Raw genomic sequence first — 25,269 nt, forward strand, 5'->3', positions numbered from 1 at the left:
ATCGCCTTATCTCACACTTCATCCACCAAGTCGAGCTTTATTAGCCTTTGCTCGCCATTTCCTTCATCGTAGAGTCGCACTCGGTCGGATTCTACTCCAACCTCTACAAGAACCATCGCTTCTCCTCCGTACACCAATTAGAATGGTGTTACATCGATCGGCTCCTTTGGAGTCGTGCGAAGTGCCCACAAGACACTTGAGAGCTCATCGACCCAGCTACCTCCTGCTTGGTCGAGCTGAGTTCGTAAACCTCTGAGGATTTCTCGATTTGTGACCTCTGCCTAGCCATTACTCTCGGGGTAGGCGACTGATGTGAAAGACTGTTGGATGCCATAGCCTTCGCACTACTCCCGTAGTTTGTGACCCCCGAACTGCCTCCCATTATTCGAGACGAGCCGGCGAGGGATGCCGAATCGACAAAGGATGTGCTGCCAAATGAACTTGATGACCATCTGCTCGCTTATCTTTGCCAGACATTCAGCCTCCACCCATTTTGAAAAGTAGTCCACAACAACAAGCAAGAACCTTCACTGACCAGTCGTGATGGGAAATGGTCCCACGATGTCCATACCTTATTGGTTGAACGGGCAAGATACCATGGACGACTTCATCTCTTCGGTCGGTCGATGCAAAAAGTTGTGATACTTTTGGCAGGACAAGCATGTGGTTGTTATCTGAGCGGCATCCTCTTGGAGTGTTGGCCAAAAGTATCCGGCCAGGAGAATCTTTCGAGCTAGCGAACGACCACCCCGATGGCTTCCACATGAGCGTTGGTGTACTTCTTGCAAGATGTATGTTGCGTCCTCTGGTCCAACACATTTGAGCATAGGCCTAAAGAAGGCTCTTTTATACAGCTGATCTCCTACCAAGGTGAACTGTCCGACCCTCTTTTTTAATAGACGCGCCGCTTCCTAGTCGGTCGACATACTTCTCGATCGAAGAAATTCGATTAGTGGTGCTCTCTAGTCGTTTGGAAAGATAACTCCCTCCATTCCGTCAATATGCGCCACCAAAGAAACTTGTTAGATTGGCTGGCTAATCACGACCAGTGATAATGAACTAGCTAATTTAGCCAATTCATCTGTTGCTTGATTGTCCGATCGGGGAATCTTCTGTATAGTGACTTCTTGAAAATTTATCTTTAACTTCTCGAAGACTTCTGCATATAACTTAAGTCGGGGGTTGCTAATCTTGAATGCCCCCGTCAGCTGCTGGACGACCAATTGGGAGTCTGAGTGAATGAGGACGTTTGTGGCTCCGACATGTCGTGCTGCTTGCAAGCCGGCTATCAAGGCTTCATACTCAGCCTCATTATTGGTAGCGAGATAATCCAGCCGAACGAAAAGTCGCATTTGGTCTTCCCTTGGGGAATAAGTAGGATGCTGATCCCGCTGCCTTGTCGGGTGGAAGAGCCATCAACATATATTCTCCAAGTTGCTTTTGGCTCATCATTTTGAATCTCCGTGATGAAATCAGCCAAGGCTTGAGCTTTTATTGCCGTTCGGGGCTGGTATTGGATATCGAACTCACTTAATTCAGTAGTCCACTTGATTAGCAGACCGGATACTTCTGGGTTGAGGAGGACTCTTCCCAAGGTACTATTAGTCATCATGATCATTGGATGGGAGAGGAAGTACGGGCGGAGTCTCCGAGCGACTAGTATCAAAGCGTAAGCTAATTTTTTCAGACTAATGTAGCGGGATTCAACATCTTTCAATATATGACTTCAAGAATACACGGGTTGTTGCTCTTGGCCACTCTTCTTAACTAATGTTGAGCCGATTGTATTTTTGGTGGATGACAGATAAATCCAGAGCGGCTCTCCTGCGCTCGGCTTAGCTAATACAGGCAAGGAGTTGTGATAATCTTTTAGTTCTTCGAACGCCCGGTCGCACTCCACATCCCACTGAAATTTTATCACTCAATGCAGCACCTTGAAGAATGATAGGCTCCGGTCGGACGATTTGGATATGAATCTGGATAGAGCAATAATAATTCGGATTAGCCATTGGACGTCCTTCAAGTTGCGTGGTGGCGACATATCTTGTAGAGCTTTGACCTTGCTTGGAGTCGCCTCAATCCCCCACTCGGTGACTATATATCCCAGGAATCAAACACTTTTGGCGCTGAACAGGCACTTGTTTGGATTCAGCTTTATTCCATAAGCCCTTAGAGTTTGACAGGTCTCCTTGATGTCTGTGCAAAGATCAATAGCTTTTGGAGATTTTATGAGTATGTCGTCGACATATACCTCTATGTTTCTGCACCGATGTTCTTTAGTCCGAATGACATGACATTATAGCAGAATGTTCTATTAGCTATGATGAAGCTGACCTTTTCTTGATCTTCTCGGGTGAGCGGCACTTGGTGATAACCTTGATAAGCGTCGAGCATATAGATCAACTCGCAGCCAGCTATAGAGTCCATCATCTAGTCTATCTTAGGCAGCGGATAGAAATCCTTTGGGCATGCTTTATTTAGTGCGGAAGTCTATACTGACCCTCCATTTGTTGTTTGGCTTAGGGACCAGTACGATATTAGCAAGCCAGCTCGAAAACTGTACCTCCCGTATGTGACTGGCCTTCAACAATTTTTCTATCTCTGCTAAGATAACTAAGTTTTGTTCAGTGCTGAAGTCCCTTTTCTTCTGCTTTACGGGATGAGCGTCTGATCGGGCGTGTAGCTTATGCTGAGCCACACTCGACGAAATACCGGGAAGCTCATGTGTCGTCCAAGCGAACACATCATAATTTTGTTTAAGGTAAGCTACCAATTCTATCTTTCTCTCATCCTCTAGATCGGCAGCAATAAAGGTAGTTGCTTCTGGGCGATCAGGGTGGATCTGAACTTCTTCTTTTTCTTCATAGACAAGAGTGGAGGGGGGGGGGGGTTCTCAATGATGGCATTCACCTCCAAGCGAGCAACACCGAGCGGCCAACTGATCTCCTTTGACTTCACCTACATTGTCGTCCATCGGGAATTTGATCTTTTGGCAGTAGGTAGACACCACCGCTCGGAACTCATTGAGTGTCGATCGACCTAAAATAATGTTGTAGGCCGAGGGCACATCTACCACTATGAAATTGGTAGTCCTCGTCCGCTTCAGGGGTTCTTCTTCGAATGAGATGGCGAACTTGATCTGGTCGATCGGCAATACTTCGTTGCTCGTGAAGCCGTAGAGTGGTGTTGACTTGGGCAGCAGTTGACTTCGGTCAATTTGCAATTGATCGAAGGTCTTCCTGTATATGATATTTACCGAGCTCCCTGTATCAATAAAAGTTTGATGGACTGTATAGTTGGAGATTACCGCTCAGATGATTAATGCATCATCATGGGGGACCTCTACTCCCTCCATATCCCTAGGGTCGAAACTAATCTCAATTCCCTCAACTTTTTCCTTGCTGCAACCAACAGAGTGTATCTCGAGTCGCCGAGCATGTAACTTCCTTGCTCAATTAGAATCTCTGCCAGTTGGCTCGCCGACGATCATTCCTATCTCCCCTCGAGCGCCATTACTCCGGTTCTCTTCTTCCCTCACAGAAGGTCTGGTCCGTTCGGAAGGTTCTCGGGCAGGGATTCGGTCCTTATGGTGGTGGCATGGCTCGGTCCTTTCCTTCCTTCATTCTGCAGATCAATTTTGATGACGCCGAATTGGAGGCTGCGAACAGTGACAAATGACGGCAATATACGCGTGAAATTGACCTATTAGCTGCCACGTCGTAGCAGTCCTTGGTGTTGTGCGTGGTTAACTGATGGAAATTGTAAAACATTGGTGCCCACCTCTTGCTTCTTGGACGGACGGTCGCCACCTGCTGTATGACATGTGGCTTAGTCTCCTGGTGTGAAGGGGCTCCCGACAGGGGTACTTTTGGTGGTTGGTGACTACTTGACTGATGCTGCTAGGATGCCACTGCGGGATTGGCGGTCGTCTCTTTCTTCCTTGCCGCCTGGGCTTCTTCCACATTAATGTACTCATTGGTCATCTTTTGAAGGTGACCAAAGTCCTTCGGAGGCCGACGAATGAGAGATCGGAAGAACTCTCCCTCTGTGAGCCCTTGGGTGAAGGTATTCACCAATACATCTGAGGAGACTATTGGAATGTCCATCACCACCTGTTTGAAGCACTAGATATAGGCCCTCAAGGCCTTTCAGAACCCTTGCTTCAGCGAGAAAAGGTTCACGCTAGTCTTCTGGTGTCGGCGATTACTAGCAAAATGGTGTAGGAATGCCGCTCGGAAGGCCTTGAAGCTATATATAGAGCTATTCGGTAACCGCTTGAACCACCGTTGCGCTGATCTAGATAGTGTGGTGAGGAAGACCCGACACTTCACCCTGTCCGTGTACTGATGAAGGGTGGCCGCATTATCAAACTTGGCCAAATAGTTGTCGGGATCGGTTGTTCCATTATACTCTCCGATCGTTAACGGGGTATAATGCTTTGATAGAGGGTCATTTAGGATCCCCTCTGAAAATTATTGATTGACCCGCTCGGGCAAGTTATCTTCCCTCAGCGCTTTTCCTTTTCGGGCATCCCTAGCGGGCACCTCATCTGAGGATCCTCGGTCTCTATCCGCTCGGCCTCTTTCTATTGGGGGAGCTCATGATGGTGCGCGGTTAAAGAGGATTGGCGCATTACGGGCGTCCCGATAGGAGCCGATTAGTCTCCTATTTGGCTCCCGAGAGGAAAATTGATCTACTCGATCTTCTCTTTCTCTTTCACTTTGCCAACCTGCTGCAGAGCCAGTTGGCTCATTATTGGCTAATCGGCCAGCACCTGTTGTTGTTGCTCTATTATTTTCGCCGCTCAAGCTTGTATGAGTTCATCGAGTTCTTCTTGCGTCAGTGCCACCGTTGTGAGTCGTCCACCGTCTTCCATCTTCTTATTCGGATACAGGTAATGTTCCCACAGACAATGCCAAATTGATCATGTCCGAATGAAGGAAGCTGGAAAGCCGGGGATGGGGTGACCGCTGACGAGATGAAGACTTCGCTCCTGCAAATAAAACCAAAACCAGGGAAGGGGTCCCTGGCATTGGCCCTCCGACACTCAAGTCAAAATTAGGAAGAGAATGAAGTAATCAGAAAAAAGAACAGAATCTTGCCTTCCTCATACCTGGCGTCCTCTTTTATACCTTTCTCTATGATCATTCATCTGCCCTTATTTAATGATATTAATTGTCAGAGGAAGACTTATTTGTTTTGACTTCTATGCATTAAGGATAAATGTAGTGTTCATCTTTTACCTTGACTTCCTCGTATTTAATGATAGACAGTGTGTTCCTTTTTGTTTTCTTGTCTCTTCCTATATAACGTTATTCCTTGCGTCGGATGGGCGGTCCAAGCGGCTCATTTCCCTGCTGACCAGCTAATGTTCTCCGACTGGCTGGGTGATGTCCGCTCAACCATTCCTTTGCAAACTGGGATAATGTAGGATCGTTGGCGGCCGACTAGAAGGGGGGTTGAATAGCCTGCAAAATAAAAAAAACACCCTTCTCGTACTCTCAACAGAATACTTGCATAAAAGTAATAGCAGAAAGTAAATAAATAAAAAAAAATGAGGCACACCGGGATTAACTTGGTTACAACCGGGGAGATTGTTAATCCAAGGAAGATGATCGTACTTAAAAACTCCTTTAGGCGGAGAAGCCTCGTACAACGATGAAGCACAAAGGAAAGAAGCTAAACTACAACTGAGAGCACACACGTGTTGGAATTACAATTTCTGAGTTGTTTTTAAAAGCTTCTGGACCAAGGCTATATTTATAGCTTTGGCCGGGGTGCCCTGTGGGGATAAAACTTTATCCCCCAACGTCCAGATAGAGAAAGACTCATTTTGGTCAAACTTCAAGGTCCGGGCACCCCGGAGGGAAAAGTCAACCCCGTTGACTTTTTCAGCCCCGAGTCTTCTGCTCCGGCTCCGTTCGCTTGGGTGATCTCTACCATCCGGAAAAGGGCTCACCCGAACCCAAGTTCCGGTCTTCTCGAGCAGGCTTCCGCTCTGACTTCTCATCCCTCGGAATCGCTGCGTGGTTCCTTCTCATCTGCCAGCGTACGCATCCACAGTCTTCATCCCTCAGTCGCACCCTGTTCTGACCTTCTCGCTAGCTACGTCTCCTGCTCCTCGAGCAGTCTTCCGCTCCGGCTTCTCGTCCCTCGGAACCACCGCACGCTTCCTTCTCGTCCGCCAGTGTACTCTTTCGCAATGTCTCGTCCCTCGGACGCACCGCGTGTCGTCCTTCTCGTTAGCTGCATCTTCCACTCGACTACCTGTACTCCTAAGCTCCTGCACACTTAGATATAAGGTTAGAAACACACAGGACCTAACTTAACTTGTTGATCACACCAAAAAAACCTTGAAATTCCAACAATCTCCCCCTTTTTGATGTGATCAACCCAAGTTAAGCTAGGGTTAAAATAGACATAAAAGTAAATAATTTATATTGCAATAACGTGCAACAAGATAGAAAAATTAAATTTCAAAAAGAATTTTAATTTCTACCTCCCCTAGACTTATACTTTTTCTTCTCCCCCTTTGATCATATAAAAAATTGGAGTTGCAAGAAAAATCTAAGGGTTGACACTTAGAAAAATTATAAAAATCTATTTCAATGATTTTTTTTTTTGGGAAATATTTTTAAGTCAAGGAAAATTTCTAAGTCAAAAATAACTTTTGAAAAAATTCTTAAGTCAAGAATTAAGAACTTTCTAATATGAAAACTTTATGCAAGAAAATAAAAAAAAAATTGAGAACATTTAAAAAAAATTCTATGCATTTATTTATTTTATTTTTAATTCTAATGCTATTATCAGAAAGTTTTAAATTTCCATTTTAATTTATTATAACTTCTCAAATCACACATTTTCATATTTAAAGCGGCCAATATTAAACATGCAAAAAATTATATCATATTAATTTCTATTATTAGTTTGTCGAAATTCTTTAATCAACAAGCTATTTCTTTTAACTTAATATTTTTTTTGTTATATTTTGAATTTCTAATTCACAAAAATATTTTGATAATATAAATTCTAACTTGATAAAATTTTTCGACAATATAATTTGTAAAACATCTTTCGGCAATGTTTCTACTATGCAAAATTCGTTCGAAAAAATATTTTGTAATTCGCAGAAATATTTTGTCATAAATTCTAATTTGCAAAAATATGTTGATAGTAGATTTTCTAATTCGAAAAACTCTTTCGATGATATTTTGATTGAATCACTCAATTGATCAGAAGTTGAAGTCCATACCTGACTTACCTTCTTGGCCGTTGATTCTCCCCCTATTGAATTGCTTTCTTCCGAAGATTCCCCCCTTCATTGATGCTCATTGAAGAAGAGCTTTTTGTGTCCTTGGGATGAAATTCGGCTGTTGGGGCTATCGCGGCACTTACCTCGGTTTCGAACTCTTCTGACGATGGATCGGTGTTGGATTCAACTTTGACTTGTTCTTCGTAGAGCTTTAAGAACTTTTCCCAAAGTTTTTTTGCACTTTTATATTTGCCAACTCTATCGAGATCTTCATTTGGTATTACGCTTAGAATGTGAAATTCTGCCCGGGCGTTTGCCATATACTCGTTACGTTGCTTCTCGTTCCAGAGGCGTTTATCGAGTTCTTCTCCATTCGTTGTCTTTGGTGCTTCAAAACCAGATTTCATTATTAAACAAATACCAAAATCAATGTTTAGATATACCTCCATTTGTTTCTTCCATAAAGAAAACTCCCCCTCGAATGCTGGTGGATAGATGCTATCTCCGGCCATCGTTTTGTTGCTTCAGATGACGGTTAGTCCTTCTGAGGCGTCTCGGCTCTAATACCACTTGTAGGACCGTTGGTGACCGGCTAGAAGAGGGGTTGAATAGCCTGCAAAATAAAAGAACACCCTTCTCATACACTCAACAGAACACTTGCATAAAAGTAATAGCAGAAAGTAAATAAATAAAAAAAACGAGGCACACCGGGATTGACTTGGTTACAACTGGGGAGGTTGTTAATCCAATGAAGATGATTGTACTTAAAAACTCCTTCAGGCGGAGAAGCCTCATACAATGATGAAACACAAAGGAAAGAAGCTAAACTACAACTGAGAGCGCACAAGTGTTAGAATTATAATTTCTGAGTTGTTTTTAAAAGCTTTTGGACCAAGACTATATTTATAGCCTTCGTCGGGGCGGCCCGAAAGGTTCCGAGTGCCTTGGGGGGAATAAAACTTTATCCCCCAACGTCCAGATAGCGAAAGACTCATTCTGGTCAAACTTCAAGGTCCGGGAGCCTCGGTACGTTCCGGGCGCCCCGGAGGGGTCCGGGCACCCCAGTCAGCTCCGGGGCGCCCCGGAGGGAAAAGTCAACCCCGTTGATTTTTTCAGCCCCGGGTCTTCTACTCCCGCTCCATTCGCTTGGGTGATCTCTGCCATCCGGAAAAGAGCTCACCCGAACCCAAGTTCCGGTCTTCTCGAGCAGGTTTCCGCTCCGGCTTCTCGTCCCTCAGAATCACTGCGTGGTTCCTTCTCGTCCGCCATCGTACTCATCCGCAGTCTTCATCCCTCAGTCGCACCCCGTGCTGACCTTGTCGCTAGCTGCGTCTCTTGCTCCTCGAGCAGTCTTCCGCTCCGACTTCTCGTCCCTCGGAACCACCGCACGCTTCCTTCTCGTCCGCCGGTGTACTCTTCCGCAGCGCCTCATCCCTCGGACACACCGCGTGCCGTCCTTCTCGCTAGCTGCATCTTCCGCTCGACTACCTATACTCCTAAGCTCCTGCACACTTAGACACAAGGTTAGAAATACACAGGACCTAACTTAACTTGTTGATCACACCAAAACAACCTTGGAGTTCCAACAGATAACTGTAAGCCCGACATTGACCGCCTTGACTTTGACGGACACCGTATCAATTGACCAGTGACAGGTGGGTTCTCCCTTATCACCGCATCATCGAAGAAGATGAAGAACTAGCAACCAGCCAGAAAAGAAGAAAGAACACCGACGCCTCCTTTGCTCCTTGGAGTTGTTCTGCGTTCACAACCACGTTCACAATTTATATTCTGATTAGGGAGGAAAGGGGAGGGACCACCGGAGCAGAACCACTCCGGTGAAACCCCTAGGTTTAATCTCACCTTGCCGTCGCTAATTGGAGTAGATCGGGAGGAAACTCGCCGCACTACTCTTCGCCAGCAGAGGACACCAAATGAGTTTGTCGCCTTCACATGATCCGCCGGAGATGTTGTCGTCGTCGGATTGGAGAAATCGTGAGAGCTAGCTTGGGGGTGCTCGGGAGATGAGGAAGGAGACGCGCACAGTGCTCGCCCGAGGTCACTTCTCCTTGAACCAGGATTGCCTTTTAATCTCCAATTGAATCGGACCGGTTTGACTGAACCGGTTGCTAACCAAAAAATGAACCTCTGAACCAAAATAAATCAGTTCAATTGTAATTTTTTTTCTTGAGCTTTGAAATTGGGCTCTTTTGAGTGGCTCTAATCTAGACTTCTCGATTTAGGCGGCTTCTTCTCCTCTAAATCTTTGGTGATTGAAACAAATCATAATTGAACTAAATCAGGCTCTTCTCCTTAATTATCTCCCTAAATTCTTATAAAATAAAATATAATCACATAATATCTAAAATATTTTTAAAAAATATTTAGGAATTAAAATGAAAAATAATAAAGATATAAACTCATAAAACACACTAAAAATATATTTTTGAATACACAAAAGAATATAAATACTGATTTCTCACAATAAAATCAAGTATCTAAATGCGGATTATCATGGAGCCACCAAGGTGACGATTTTATTTTTTGCTACTAATAAATATGTGGCAGCAATTTCCAACAATGACCAGAACTCCAAAGTTTTGATATCTTGCAAGAACTTTGTGACTCGAGTATCTATTTGTGGCAAAAGGTGATAACATTCATTCTAGGTGACCTAGTATCGTTGGTGCCCTGGTTAGATATAGATAGATAAATCACGAGAGACTTCGTTCAACAACAGTAACACATGTAGAGATGAGGTAACCCACAAGACTTCCATTGTGACTCGTGTAGCTAGATAGCATTGTCCGAGAAGATAGTCTTTCATTCATTCTCTAAATGGAAGATAGTTTCACATTCAACGTAATCAAATTAGTATAAGCAACATGATTATACTCTAAATGAGAAATAGTGTCATCACAACAAAGTGCAATAGAAGAATTATTTGGTCCCCTCGGATGGGTTTAGTGGCTAGCGCATGAGGTGTTGCCACAATGAGGTCTGGGGTTTGAATCTCGGCAAAGCCGAGATAAATGTCTCCCTTATGTGCTAGTGACTATTCCAAAGACTAGTAGCCGCCCGTGATTTACCTCCTCCGTGTTGGCCTTGGGATGGGTTGGCGGGGGCGCTGGGGGCGAGCGTATTCTCCTTTTTGCCACAATAGAAGAATTATTTGGCCCCCGGGATAAGGTTGAGTTGGCTAGTACAAGGTAGAGTTGCTATAATAGGGCAAGAGTTCAAATCTCGATAAAGCGGAGGAAAAAGCCCTCCCCGCACTAGCCAACTACAACTTCCCGATTTATCTCCTTACAGATGCTTGTGGGGCCAACCGTGTGGGGTCGTTAGGGTGGCGGATTCCACCTTTTACTACAATAGAAGAATTATTTGAATCCCCTCGGGGCAGTCCGGTGCGGTGGTTGAGGCATGAGGTATTGTCATATAAGGTCTTAGGATCGAAACTCGACGCGTCCGAGCATTCTCTCCCCATGCCTTGGTCACATGTACTAATGGATAGTAGCCATCCGTGATTCATCTTCTCCGTATTAGCCTAGAAACAGATTGACGAGGGTACTGGGATAATAATATCTAGCAGAAGCACCAATATAAAAATTATTTGAAGAATAACGTATGAGCCTAGTATAAGCAAGCAATAATTAAATTTTTATCAAATTGGAATAAAAACTCTAAAACTAAACCCCTAACCCTCCAATACTTTTATGGAATTAAAAATGAAACTAAAATACTATTTAAAATATTTTTATCAAATTAGTAGAGACTTGTAATTTTTTAAAAAAAAAAAATAGCTTCACTATCATTAATAAGACGTGTAGACATGAATGTAACTAAAAGGCGATTTATTTGAAAAAAAAAAAAGAAATAAAGAGGAAATAATTAATAATACAATTATATATGAATCTCTATAATTTTTGTAAACCTTTTATATTACTTTCTCTTCTTCAATCATGTTTTTTCATAAATTGCATTTAAGTCTTACCAACTTTACTTCATGTCAGTACAATATAGTTAAGCCTAGCTTTCATGGACTTCTACAAAATTGTTGTTTATACTCTCATTTGTTAGTCTTTGGAGCTAAGAGGTAAATGAGAGGAGGAGAATCATTTTCCTCAGAGAAGGTTAAGCTTCTTGCAGCTGTGCTTCTACTACAACTATGTTATGCAGGGTACAATATAGCTGCTAAGGTTGCACTCGACAAGGGCATCGGCCAATTTGTCTTTCCAGTGTATACGAATGTTATCGGTTTCTTGTTGCTAGCTCCATTTGCATACTTTCTCGAGAAGTAAGTCATCTCAGTTCACTAATTCACTGACACAATTGGTATTCATAGTGCAACACTAGTCTATGTTTTTTGTTTTACATTTAGGGAAGACCGACCATCTTTATCTCTTTCTTTGCTGTTTCAATTCTTCCTTCTTGCATCGTTTGGGTAAGCGAATCTATTTCTACATTTACACATATACTGGTCACTAGGACTTTTTGAGCAATGAAACAATATCTCAACAATTTCTCATTGTTTGTGATACTTAACTTTTTGTTTCTTTGAAGGATTACAATCGCTCAAGTATGTTTTCTCATCGGCTTATGCTATGTGCCCGCAACTTATGCGGTTGCGATCCAGAATTTGTGCCCGGCACTCACATTTGCCATGGCTGCGGCTCTCGGGTAATCCTAAAACCATGCTCAAGTGTGCAGTGATCTTGTGTGGCTTCATGAACATCTCTCTTCAGGCTTGAGCAAGTCCACATCGCAAAGAGATATGGGTTAGCAAAGGTGCTCGGCACGGTTACTAGCATAGGAGGTGCCACTGTCGTCACTCTATTCAAGGGTCATCCCCTGCTGCCTCACCCTCTTTCGACAAATGTTTTAGCCACTCCCATAATTTCAAACTCTATACTACACTGGACACTGGGTTGTGCCTACATACTTGGAAGTTGCATTATATGGTCTGCCTGGATTGTGCTTCAGGTAATCAGTGCAACAACACGTTTGTGTGCTAAAAGGGGTAGCTTTGTACATGAACCTCTTACAAATACGGGGTCTCAGAGATTAGATCTATTATACGCAACTCTCCTTCACTTTTATATGCTACAATCAAAATTAGGAAATCTCATTGTTTACAGGTTCCAGTGGTGAAGAAGTACCCAGCTAAGCTCTCATTTAGTGCCTTCATCTGCTTCTTCGGGTTTCTGCAATGCCTTGTCGTAGCATGCATTTCTGAAACTGACAGCGAGAAGTGGAAAGTGCATTCAGTAGAACAGCTCTGTGCAATTCTCTATTCAGTATGTGCCATATGCCTCTCAGTTTGCTTCTTTTATGTGTCGAAACACTAATTGAGTTTTGACTACTTTGTCTTATGGGAACAAGGGGCTTGTCGTCTCGGGCGTTGCCATTGCTCTTCTGATATGGTGCATAGACAAAGGTGGTCCTCTTTTCACTGCTGTCTTCGGGCCAGTGCAAATTGTGGCTGTGGCCATAGTGTCGGTTCTCATCTTCGACGATCAGTTATACTTGGGAGGGTGAATAACTTCTTGAGTATGGTTGTGGCAACCGTATTGATGGATTTTAATTGCTCTTTTGTCTTCCTTTCAGGGTTGTTGGATCAATTATCATTGTGTTTGGGCTTTACTTGGTTCTATGGGGCAAAAAGGAGGAGAAAGTTTCGAATCAGGACATGAGCCAAGGGCTACAGAGTCATCTCCTCCAAATCGACCCTTCCGAGTAGGAACTCACAAGACAAGCTATCGACTATTCAAGTGCGAAGGTAGTTCATAAACATCTTTTCCGCAACTATGAACTGAGTTACAATCTCGATTTCTATAATATGTTGTTTGGTAACACAGACGATAAGCATTGCGAAGCTATGATGAGCTAATAATGTTCGAGTTAGTTCAATTCTGATTGGAAGTCTATTATTTCCCTTTAGTCACGAAGTCTGATTGAAAGCATTTATTGGTCTCCATTCGTTAATTATTGAGCACAACATCGAAAGAGCATCTCTTTTTTTATTGAAGATTTATTTTTTTTCAAATGGGGTGCAATCAAATATACTGGCTTTTCAATTTATTAGTGGTCGATAGGAAATTTTGATGGGACTGAACCGATCACTCTAAGAGATAGTCAATAAAATTAACTGGAATTATCATTTATTTTTTTTTAAAATATTGACACAGATTTTTGATTATGTATATAAAATTGTTTAATTTATCTAACAAAAAAATACATAAAAACTTTTAAAATTATCTAAATTTGCACATAAATATGATTTACTGTATGTGTATAAAAAGTTAAAAATATGATAACAAATGAATTAAAATTGAATAATTCCGTAAAAAATTGTTTAATGTTATAATTTTAAAAGAAGAGAGAATGTTATCTAACACCCATATTTATTGGATAACTAGTGTGATATAGAAATAAAAGAATATTAATAATTAAATTATATCAATCAGTTATTATAAAAGTATCTCCAATAGTAGAAGCTCTCGGAGGATTTTTTTTATGATTCCTATAATATCATATCAACGTCACGTCCAAAAAAATCTTATTTATATCTTCACTATAAAAAAATCTTTAAACAACACTTGTCTCACACTTTCTTTATAAAAAAATATTATTTTAACAAACATGTAGTTTACTTAAAATCATATAATTTTTTTAAAAAAAAATCATAAGGAACGGCTCCCTATTTAGGGAGCCTCTCCCAAGAGTTTATTGGATGGAGCTCCCTCCCAGGTGGGAGCTCCTTTTAATTGTCACATCATCATAATGTGATTGGATGATCTAACACCCCTAGATAATTGATAGAGAATCAAATGATATTTCATTAAAACTTTATCAATAAAACCCAATGAGAAAATCTTGAACGCAAGAAAAAGAGTACAACAGTAAATACTTTTTTTTGATTTCAATCACTAAATATCTTTTAATTGATATATTCCTATCTTATACACTAATTTCTTGAACGTTGATGTCGATAATACTTTTATGAATAAATAAGCTATATTATCATTATAATTAATTTGTTGGACATCAATATCACTTTTCTTTTGGAGTTCTTGTGTGTAGTTTACTTTTGGTGAAATATGATTTGTTATATTCCCTTTAATATAACCTTTTTTTAGTTGTTGCTAGTCCCATGATTCTTAAATATGTAGTATTATGGACTTCAACCATATACATTCTCTTCATGCATTACAATGACTTCAGACTGATTTGACAATATCGTGATTTGTTTTGCTTACTTCTATGATATAGCAGTGTCTCCTTATGCAAACACATAACCTATTAATAATCTAACTTTATATGGATCTGAAAGATAATCTGTATCTGCATATTCAACTAAAGATAAATTTAATCTTATCGAATAAAATAATCTCATGTCTATTGTACTAAGGTAATAAAATGTGTTTTACACTATTCTAATGTTTTTGGGTTGAAGAAGAGCTATATCTTGCTAGAAAATTAATAACAAATGCAACATCTAGGCGAGTACAATTGAAAAAATATGATAATGCACTAATTGCACTAACATATAGTACTTCTTGACCAATAATGTTTTCTCCATCTTCGAGTGGACGCAAATAATATTTTTTAGTGTCAAGTGATTGAACAATCATTGGCGAAAGAAATGGATTGGTGAAGACAATGGATGTACATTATTCATATAAAGCATTTTAGTATTTTTTTTTTGTATATGAGAACTGATAAACAAATATTCCTTCTGTAAATGTTCAATTTACAATCTAAGATAAAAAAATTTCAATCCTAAGTCTTTCACCTTAAATTTATTTTTTTAAATAATTAGGAGTTGTTGAGCTCTTCAAAGTCCTTATAAGATTTAGATCATTGACATATACTGTCATAATTGCAAAACCTTCTTATGTCATTTTTGTAAAAACACATAGACAAATAGTATTATTTGTATAATCTTCTTGTAATAAGTATTCACTTAGGCAATTATATATACCACACATGATCTATATAATGATTTTTGTAGCTTTATTAAGAACATGATTTTGGGGATTTATCATTTGCTTCTAGTGGTTTGAATTCTTTAGGAATTTTTATGTATATATCACTATCAAGTAAACCATATAGATATGCGGTGACCACATCTGTAAGTCGTGTGTCTAGTTTTCTGATACAACCAAACTAATCAAGAATCAAAAAGTAGTGGAATCCATCATAGGTAAATATGTTTCCTCATAATCAATTTCAGGTCTTTTTGGGAAACAAGTCTAACTTTGTTTCTCACAATTTCACCAATTTCATTTTTTTATACAAACACCTATTTATATCATGCTAGGATTACATCTTTAGATGTTTAAACTACGTGTAACTTTATGTTTCTATAGAGATTCTAATTTAGCCTATATAGTTGCCTTCCATTTTGGCCAGTTATTTCTTTACAATCTTTAACAATTGTAGTTCGGGATCTTCATCACCTTGCACGATGTCAAGGGCCATATTGAAAACAAAACATCATCAATGGTTGTATTATTTCGATCTCATATTTTATGAGATATCAAATAATTTATTGAAATCTCCTTATTTTTATATAACCCTGATTCTTCAGGAATAATATTGTTCACATCTGATTCATTGATTTCTCTTACTATATTATCTGGAATTGCTTCTTCTAAAGCTTTTGATTCTTCTTTTTCTTAGTATCTCTTTTTTTTTAGGTACAGTGTCTTTTGCGCTAGTTGGTCGACCATGCTTCTGTCATATTCTAGATATATTTGCAGGTAGAGTAATAAATGATCCTATAGAGACATCGATTTTTATCTCTAATTATATGTATGACTTTGTCATATATTTGGCATTAACAAAAGGATCAAGCAATTGGTTTGCAATTCTTTGCAAGTGAATGCTTCTTTCTATTTCTTGCTCACATTGACTATTGTGGGAATCAAAATGAGATAATATTTTTTCATTCCAACAATTTTTTCGTTGTTCTGCATAAAACAACTTTGCTCCTCCAGCGTTGAAAAATTTGTTTTATCAAAGTGGCAATCTACAAATATTACAATAAACAAGTCATCTGTTAAAGGTTCTAAATATCTAATAATAGATGGTGAATCATATCCAAGTAAATATCAAGTTTACATTGTAGACCCATTTTGGTTTGTTGTGTAGGTGGTATAAGGACATGTACCACACAACCAGATACTCGAAGATGAGAAGCATCAGGTTCTCGACCATAGACAAGTTGTAATGGCGAGTATTGGTGATAATTAGTTGGTCTTACATGAATCAATGATGCAACATATATTATGGCATGACCCCAAGCAAAAGATGGAATTTTTATTTTTGTAAGTAATAGACTAGAAACTAATTGCAACTGTTTAATAAATGATTCTATTATGACATTTTGTGTATGAACATAGCCAATTGAATGCTCAATTAAAATTCCAATTACTGTGTGATAGTCATCAAATGCTTATGACTAAAATTCAACAAATTATCAAGGTAGATTATTTTGATTGAGTCATCAGAGAATTGAGCTCTTAATTTAATAATTTGCCCTAGAAGTGTAGAGAAGGTTATATTTTGAGATGAAAGCACACTAACATGTGTCCATCTAATTGAAGTATCCGTCAATATCATGAAATATTGAAATGATCCATATGGTAGATGTATAGGTCCATAAATATCTCCATGAATCCTTTTCCAAAAGGTTAGAGTTTCAACATCAACCTTTATGAGGGACAGTCTTATAAATAGTTTGTCTTGTGAACAAGCCACATATGAAAAATTATCATGTAAAAGAATCTTTTGGTTCTTTATTCGTCCAAGTGAATTATTTATTATTCTTCACATCATTGTTGTCCTAAGATGACCAGCTAGGTTGTGCCATAATATAAAATTGTGCTTGTCAACAAATTTTGAATTTGTTACTATGTTTGTCTCAACTATTTTTTATTGTTGTATAATACATCAGAGAGTGCACGCAATCTTTCTTTTATCTATTTCTAACCAAATATACTAGATATAATGCAAAGATATTTAATATTATTTTCATTCAATGTTTTGATATGATATCCATTTCGACGAATATCTTTAAAGCTAAATAAATTTTTATTAGATTTGCTAGCATAGAGTGCATTTTAAATATATAGGTTTGTATCATTTTGTAAAAAAAAAGTTTTACTTATCCATGACGTTCAATAATTTTAGATGCATCTAATATTATTATAATATTATTTTCAGCTACTTTTTGCTTTAAAGAATGGTGTGGGTTGTACCACTTTCTACTAGACATTCGTCTTAATATTCCATCATTAATCTTAAAGAATAATTATACAAGTAAAAGAGTTATAGTTCCAATATAATTTCATTCAATGTTTATAAATGAAACACTTTATTAAATAAAGATCTAAAGTAGTATCTTCTATTGACAACTTAAAAGAAAATTAAACTTCAAAATAGAAAGGACATTGAAATGGAAGGACAATCATTCCATATTTTCTAGCGCACCACCACCAATCAAATGATCAATATTATCATCTGGATGAGCAAAGAAATCAAAGACATACAAATGGGTTATATTAACTGCATCATAATCTTCAACAACATTTATCTCTATTTTTCCTTTTCCTTTGATTGATTTTTAGTATAGATCCACAAGATGCCTTGATGTACAATAGGTACGAGACTAATGTCCTTCCATCCTGATCCGGTGGTAAGAGCCCGGGACCCCCTAACGAGGGGTCAACGCCACGTGGAGGTCAAATGGCCAGGGAGCCCGCCGGAGAAGGGTGAGCCGACCGGACTTGGAAGAAATGGATAAGACCGATCGGCCGACCAATGGACATTCGGTAGTAAAAGGGGCCCGGACCGGGCTGGGGTTCCGACGCTCAATGAAACAACGTCTCAGAGCCGAGCGGAAGTCACTCGCCTGGAAGTCTCTCCGGCATCTCAGCGCGAGTCGACAGGTGAGACATGAGGGGCATGTCGTCAGGCCGGCGCAGGGGATGAAGGCCATCCGGACTATGTTCTCCATCCAGCCGGCCGGACGTACGTCCCGGCCGGCGGTGAAGGAGAACAGGAACATCTCCTGACAGCCGTCAAGTCATATGACTAAGCCATACTCCTAGTCTGACAACGGGGTATCTTGCTGTCCCATCAAAGGCGCGATGGGACTGTTGCAGTATGGCGTCAGGTAAGTTTTCTGACAAGCACACACCGAGGCATGGGCTGCGGATACGCGCGCGCCTCGATAGGCGTGCAGGAGCTTTTCCAGCGCCCTATATAAAGAGCCGTAGACTTCGCCGGAGGTACGCAATTTTTCGACAAGCTTGAGAGCTCCTTTTTCCACTACTTACCTGACTTGAGCGTCGGAGGGTCGCCGCCGGGAACCCCTGCCCGGCCAGACTTCTGTGCAGGATCGCCGGAGCTTCGGAGGCCTGCGTCATCGACTAGGAGAGCGCCACGTGCCCAGCGTCCTTTGGTTCGACGATTCAGACAGGATCAATTTGGCGCCGTCTGTGGGAACGTTCCTGTATCCGATCGGAAACAATGGACAAGGATGGACGACAACACGCGGTGACACTTTCAACTGAGGAACTCGACGCTCTGGTTGAGATAAGGGCCGCCAAGCTTGTGGAGCAAAAACAGAAGGCAGCAGCCGAACGGCCGGAGCAGCAAGCAACTTCAGCGTCTGGCGGCCGAGCGGAAGCACCACCTGCCACCGTCGCATTTCATCGGATGAAATGCCTAGGCGAGATGACAGGAAGGGGAAAGCCCCCCCGAGCGGACTCATCGCCCGAGCGGATCAATCGCCAATTTTCAGAGGCTATCCTACGAGACCCTCTGCCAAAGCACTACGCGCCTCCGACGATCGGCGAGTACAATGGGACAAACGACCCGGATGATCATCTGGATAAGTTCGATAACATAGCTACTCTCCATCAATACACAGATGGAGTAAAGTGCCGAGTTTTTCTTACCACCCTCTCGGGCTCGGCTCAACGGTGGTTTCGGATATTGCCGGACGGATCCATCACAAGCTTCAAAGATTTCCGAACGGCCTTCCTCCACCATTTTTCGAGCAGTCGACGCTACCAGAAAACGAGCGTGAGCCTGTTCGCCATCAAGCAAGAAGCCCGCGAATCGCTTCGAACCTACATCCAGCGGTTCAACCAAGTGGCGATGGACATTCTGTTGGTTGCTACTCGGAAAACCTAGAGGTTCCACTGTACAAAAATTTTGTACAAAGGTCTGAACCTTTTCCTAGCTACCATGTGTTCTTTTAAATTAAATTTTGGATCGCCTGCGGAACTTAACACGTTTGATCCAAAACTTAATCTATTCGTTCTTTTAGGTTTTGACTTGGGTCTCCTGCGGAACTTAACACGTTCGAACCAAATCACCTTAAGTTATTAATTCCATTAAATATTAATTTCCATAATTGGTTCCCAGTACTGACGTGGCGAGGCACATGGCCTTCTTGGATATGGGAGCAACCACCACCGACTAGACAAAACCTTTTATAGAAAGCTAATATTTAATTTCCTAAAATAACTTTAGGTTAACCAAAAAGAACAATCAAATCACAAGGAAAAATAAAACAAAAGAACACAACTTCAAAAAACATATTCGAAATACTAGAACGTAAGCCTCTTGTATTTGATATTATTTCCATAAATAACTAGTATGATGCGGAAATAAAAATTACTAGTTATACCTTGCAGAAAAACCTCTTGATCTTCTATCGTATTCCTCTTCTAACCTCGGACGTTGTGTGGGCAACGATCTACCGAGATGAGAAACCACCAACCACCTTCTTCTCCTCCAAGCAAGGTTCGGCCACAAAGGAAGAACTTCACCAAAGAAGAAAACCAAAATACTAACCAAGCTCCAAGAGATGCTAACTTTCTCTCCTTCTTCTTCTTCTTCTCCAAGTAGTATCCGGCCACCACAAAAACTCCAAGAGGGATGAAGTATTCGGCCACCACAAGAGGAAGAGAGGGAGAGGATGATGGCCGGCCACAACACCAAGGAAAAGAGGGAGAGAAAACAATAGAGGTTATTCCATGAAGCCACCCTCACCCCTTCTTTTATATTCCTTGGCCTAGGCAAATTAGGAAATTTAATTACAATAAAATTTCCTCAATTTCCTTGTCATGATTTAATTGAGAAAATAAAATAAAATTTCCCCAATTACAATCTCATGGTCGGCCACATCATTGGAGAACAAATTGGACAAATTTTAATCAACAATTAAAACTTCCTAATTTGTTTCCGGAAATTTTAAAAAATAAAATTTCTCTTTAAAAATCTCTACATGGTTAATAAAAAGAAATTTCCATAATTTTAATTTTACAATATGTGAATAATTTTTAAAGAGAAAATAAAATATCTCACCAATCTACAAATAAGGAAAGAGATCAAATCTCTTTCTTTAATCTTTTGTAAATTTTACAAGAGAGATAATTTTAATTTAAATTCTCTTTAATAAATTATTTCTTCCACATAATAAAAATTAAAATTAAAAATTCTTTTTAATTTTATTTTGGCCGGCCCTACTAGCTTGGGTTCAAGCTAGGGCCGGCCACCCAATCTTATACCTAGGCCGGCCCTAGCTTGTTTCCCAAGCTAGCTTGGCCGGCCCCTATTGGGTGGGTATAGAAGGTGGGTATAGAACTCTATAACTAAGAGGCTACGATAGGGACCGAGAGGAGGAATTGGTTTTGGTCTCCCGATAAAATTAAGCATCCCGTGTTCGCCCCGAACACACAACTTAATTTTATCAATGATAATTCATTCCACTAGAGAACTATCATTGAACTACCGCACCAATCCCAAATTACATTTTTGGGCTCCTTCTTATTATGAGTGTGTTAGTCTCCCTGTGTTTAAGATATCGAATGTCCACTAATTAAGTGAGTTACTGACAACTCATTTAATTAATATCTAAGTCCAAGAGTAGTACCACTCAACCTTATCGTTATGTCGGACTAAATCCACCTGCAGGGTTTAACATGACAATCCTTATGAGCTCCTCGTGAGGACATTATCAACCTAGTATCTCTAGGACACAGTTTCCTTCTATAATCAACAACACACACTATAAGTAATACCATTTCCCAACTTATCGGGCTTATTGATTCATCGAACTAAATCTCACCCATTGATAAATTAAAGAAATAAATATCAAATATATGTGCTTGTTATTATATCAGGATTAAGAGCACACACTTCCATAATAATCGAGGTCTTTGTTTCTTTATAAAGTCAGTATAAAAGAAACGACCTCAAATGGTCCTACTCAATACACTCTAAGTGTACTAGTGTAATTATACAGTCAAGATAAGCTGATACCTAATTACACTACGACCTTCTAATGGTTTGTTCCTTTCCATTTTGGTCGTGAGCTACTGTTTATAATTTATAAGGTACTGATAACATTATCTTCTGCATGTGACACCACAAGCTATGTTATCTACAATATAAATTAATTGAACAACTACAAACAAATGTAGATAATTTGACCAAATGTGATTCTTTATTCAAGACAAATGTTTACAAAAACTTAGGCTTTCAGTATACACTCCAACAATCTCCCACTTATACTAATGATTAAGCTGCCATATCTTCTACCATACATCTGATTCTCATTCCCTCCACATGCCGATCGAAAGCTTTCGCCGGAAGGGCCTTAGTGAAAGGATCTACCAGGTTATCTGCTGATGCAATCTTGGCGATGACAACTTCTCCTCGCTTCACGATATCTCGTATCAGGTGGTACTTGCGCTCTATATGTTTACTTGCCTTATGAGCTCGTGGTTCCTTCGAGTTGCAGCGCTATTATCACAATAAATTGTGATAATTTTGAGCTAACCAGAATCACATCTAAGTCCATTAGAAAGTTCCGAGCCATACCGCTTCTTTAGCGCCTCAGAGGTGCTACATACTCGACTTCCATGGTTGAGTCCAAACGATTGCTTAATACTCCTCCATGAAATGGCTCCACCTCCTAAAGTAAACACATAGCCCGATGTAGACTTCTGTTATCCCTATCGATTGGAAATCAATCAGTGTAACCCAGGAGAAGATCGTGCTTGGTAAACTAGCATATAATCTCTTGTCCTTCTCGGTACTTTAATATATGCTATAGGTCAATGTCCTTGTCCAAGTTACTCGATATCTGCGACCATGCCCACAAAGCAGATATCGGTCTCATAACATTGCATACATTAGGCTTTCTACAGCATAAGAACTGCTTTCATGTCCTCTATCTCTTTTGACGTCTTTGGAGACATCTCTTTAGATAGAGCTACTCCATGTCTAAAAGGTAGGAAACCTTTCTTGGAATCCTGCATGCTAAAACGAGCAAGGATTGTATCTATATATGAAGCTTGGGACAGACACAACATTCTTTTCTTACGATCTCTTATAACTTTGATCCCAAGAATGTGTGCACACTCTCCTAAGTCCTTCATATCAAATTGTTTGGACAACCATACCCTTACGTCTGATAATACCTTGACATTGTTGCCAATTAACAAAATATCATCTACGTATAGTACAAGAAATACCACCACGTTTCCTTTACACTTCTTGTATACACAAGACTCATCCGGACACTGAATAAATCCATATGACTGGATTACCGGATGTTCCAAGATCTTGAAGCTTGCTTCAGTAAATGGACCGATTGAGCTTACACACTAGATGCTCTTTGCCCTTTTCAATGAACCCTTCTGGTTGCTTCATATGGATGTTCTCTTCAAGACTTCCATTAAGGAAAGCTGTCTTGACATCCATTTGCCAAATCTCATAATCCATATGAGCAGCAATGGATAAGAGTATCCGGATAGACTTAAGCATGGCCACTGGTGAAAAAGTCTCCTCATAATCGATTCCCTCTTTCTAAGTGTACCCTTTCGCAACAAGCCTAGCTTTGAAGGTTTCTACCTTCCCGTCTATCCCTCTTTTCCTTTTGTAGATCCACTTGCATCCAACGGCTTTTACACTATCAGGTGGTTCTACAAGCTCCCAGACCTTATTAGAGTACATAGACTCTATTTCAGAATTCATTGCTTTTTGCCAAGATGCTGCATCTATATCTTGGAGTGCTTCGTCATATGTTCGTGGATCAGGTTCTTGTTTACCCGGGATCAAGTCCGAAGACTCTCCCAAAAACATGAATCTTTCAGGCTGCCTCACAACCCTCCCACTACGACGAGGCACTGTCTGTGGTTGTGTATCATGCGTAACACGTGTTGCAGTCTCTTGTGGTACTTCATCTTGTACTGTTGGTACTGAAGTAGACATGTCCTCTCTAAGTTCTTCTAAAACAACTTTGCTACTGGGCTTGTGATCCATTATATACTCTTCTTCTAAAAACTGGGCATTGGTGCTAACAATGACCTTCTGGTCTTTAGGACTATAAAATAAACCACCTTTCGTTCCTTTGGGATATCCTACAAATACGCAAACTTCTGTACGGGATTCTAACTTATCAGTATCTGGTTTCAGCACATGTGCTGGACTACCCCAAATCCGAATATGTCTTACACTGGGCTTTCGCCCATTCCACAATTCTATGGGAGTAGAAGAAACTGATTTAGAAGGTACTAAGTTCAGAACGTATACTGCTGTTTCCAGAGCATATCCCCAAAACGAATTTGGTAATTCTGAATAACTCATCATTGATCTAACCATCTCCATAAGAGTCCTATTCCTTCGTTCGGCCACACCATTCTGTTGGGGTGTTCCAGGTGCAGATCAAATCTCTTTCTTTAATCTTTTGTAAATTTTACAAGAGAGATAATTTTAATTTAAATTCTCTTTAATAAATTATTTCTTTCACATAATAAAAATTAAAATTAAAAATTCTTTTTAATTTTATTTTGGCCGGCCCTACTAGCTTGGGTTCAAGCTAGGGCCGGCCACCCAATCTTATACCTAGGCCGGCCCTAGCTTGTTTCCCAAGCTAGCTTGGCCGGCCCCTATTGGGTGGGTATAGAAGATGGGTATATGTGGGTATAGAACTCTATAACTAAGAGGCTATGATAGGGACCGAGAGGAGGAATTGGTTTTGGTCTCCCGATAAAATTAAGCATCCCGTGTTCGCCCCGAACACACAACTTAATTTTATCAATGATAATTCATTCCACTAGAGAACTATCATTGAACTACCGCACCAATCCCAAATTACATTTTTGGGCTTCTTCTTATTATGAGTGTGTTAGTCTCCCTGTGTTTAAGATATCGAATGTCCACTAATTAAGTGAGTTACTGACAACTCATTTAATTAATATCTAAGTCCAAGAGTAGTACCACTCAACCTTATCGTCATGTCGGACTAAATCCACCTGCAGGGTTTAACATGACAATCCTTATGAGCTCCTCTTAAGGACATTATCAACCTAGTATCTCTAGGACACAGTTTCCTTCTATAATCAACAACACACACTATAAGTAATATCATTTCCCAACTTATCGGGCTTATTGATTCATCGAACTAAATCTCACCCATTGATAAATTAAAGAAATAAATATCAAATATATGTGCTTGTTATTATATCAGGATTAAGAGCACACACTTCCATAATAACCGAGGTCTTTGTTTCTTTATAAAGTCAGTATAAAAGAAACGACCTCAAATGGTCCTACTCAATACACTCTAAGTGTACTAGTGTAATTATACAGTCAAGATAAACTGATACCTAATTACACTACGACCTTCTAATGGTTTGTTCCTTTCCATTTTGGTCGTGAGCTACTGTTTATAATTTATAAGGTACTGATAACATTATCTTCTGCATGTGACACCACAAGCTATGTTATCTACAATATAAATTAATTGAACAACTACAAACAAATGTAGATAATTTGACCAAATGTGATTCTTTATTCAAGACAAATGTTTACAAAAGCTTAGGCTTTCAGTATACACTCCAACACATTCCAACGGCCACCTTAGAAACCATGATGAATGCCTTCACACAAGGCCTGGTGGATGGGGATTTCTTCCGATCGCTCATCCG

General features: G+C 40.1%; 1 protein-coding gene across 3 annotated transcripts; it reads left to right on the forward strand.

Moving 5' to 3' along the window:
- The first annotated feature begins 11,324 nt into the window (after positions 1-11,324).
- LOC122011667 (auxin-induced protein 5NG4-like) lies at positions 11,325-16,037 on the forward strand. Of its 3 annotated transcripts, XM_042568040.1 has the most exons (8): positions 11,325-11,549; positions 11,634-11,696; positions 11,816-11,932; positions 11,998-12,235; positions 12,391-12,549; positions 12,635-12,786; positions 12,860-13,031; positions 15,955-16,037. In XM_042568040.1, the coding sequence occupies exons 1-7, from the start codon at positions 11,353-11,355 to the stop codon at positions 12,990-12,992; spliced, it is 1,059 nt and encodes a 352-aa protein (XP_042423974.1). In that variant the 5' UTR covers positions 11,325-11,352; the 3' UTR covers positions 12,993-13,031; positions 15,955-16,037. The 3 variants fall into 3 exon arrangements, with proteins under 3 accessions (XP_042423974.1, XP_042423973.1, XP_042423975.1); XM_042568039.1 differs by lacking the exon at positions 15,955-16,037 and having other exon boundaries at positions 12,860-13,165; XM_042568041.1 differs by lacking the exons at positions 11,634-11,696; positions 15,955-16,037 and having other exon boundaries at positions 12,860-13,165.
- The last annotated feature ends 9,232 nt before the right edge of the window (positions 16,038-25,269 follow it).

Source organism: Zingiber officinale, chromosome 8A (genome assembly GCF_018446385.1).
Source record: "Zingiber officinale cultivar Zhangliang chromosome 8A, Zo_v1.1, whole genome shotgun sequence".
NCBI lineage: Eukaryota > Viridiplantae > Streptophyta > Magnoliopsida > Zingiberales > Zingiberaceae > Zingiber > Zingiber officinale.

What these genes read in the sequence shown, in the direction of transcription:
- LOC122011667 (XM_042568040.1), top strand. Translation starts at nt 11,353, where the DNA reads ATGAGAGGAGGAGAATCATTTTCCTCAGAGAAGGTTAAGCTTCTTGCA. An exon ending in TTCCTTCTTGCATCGTTTGG is followed by an intron (nt 11,697 to 11,815) that starts GTAAGCGAATCT and finishes GTTTCTTTGAAG; the next exon opens with GATTACAATCGCTCAAGTAT. An exon ending in GATCAGTTATACTTGGGAGG is followed by an intron (nt 12,787 to 12,859) that starts GTGAATAACTTC and finishes TCTTCCTTTCAG; the next exon opens with GGTTGTTGGATCAATTATCA.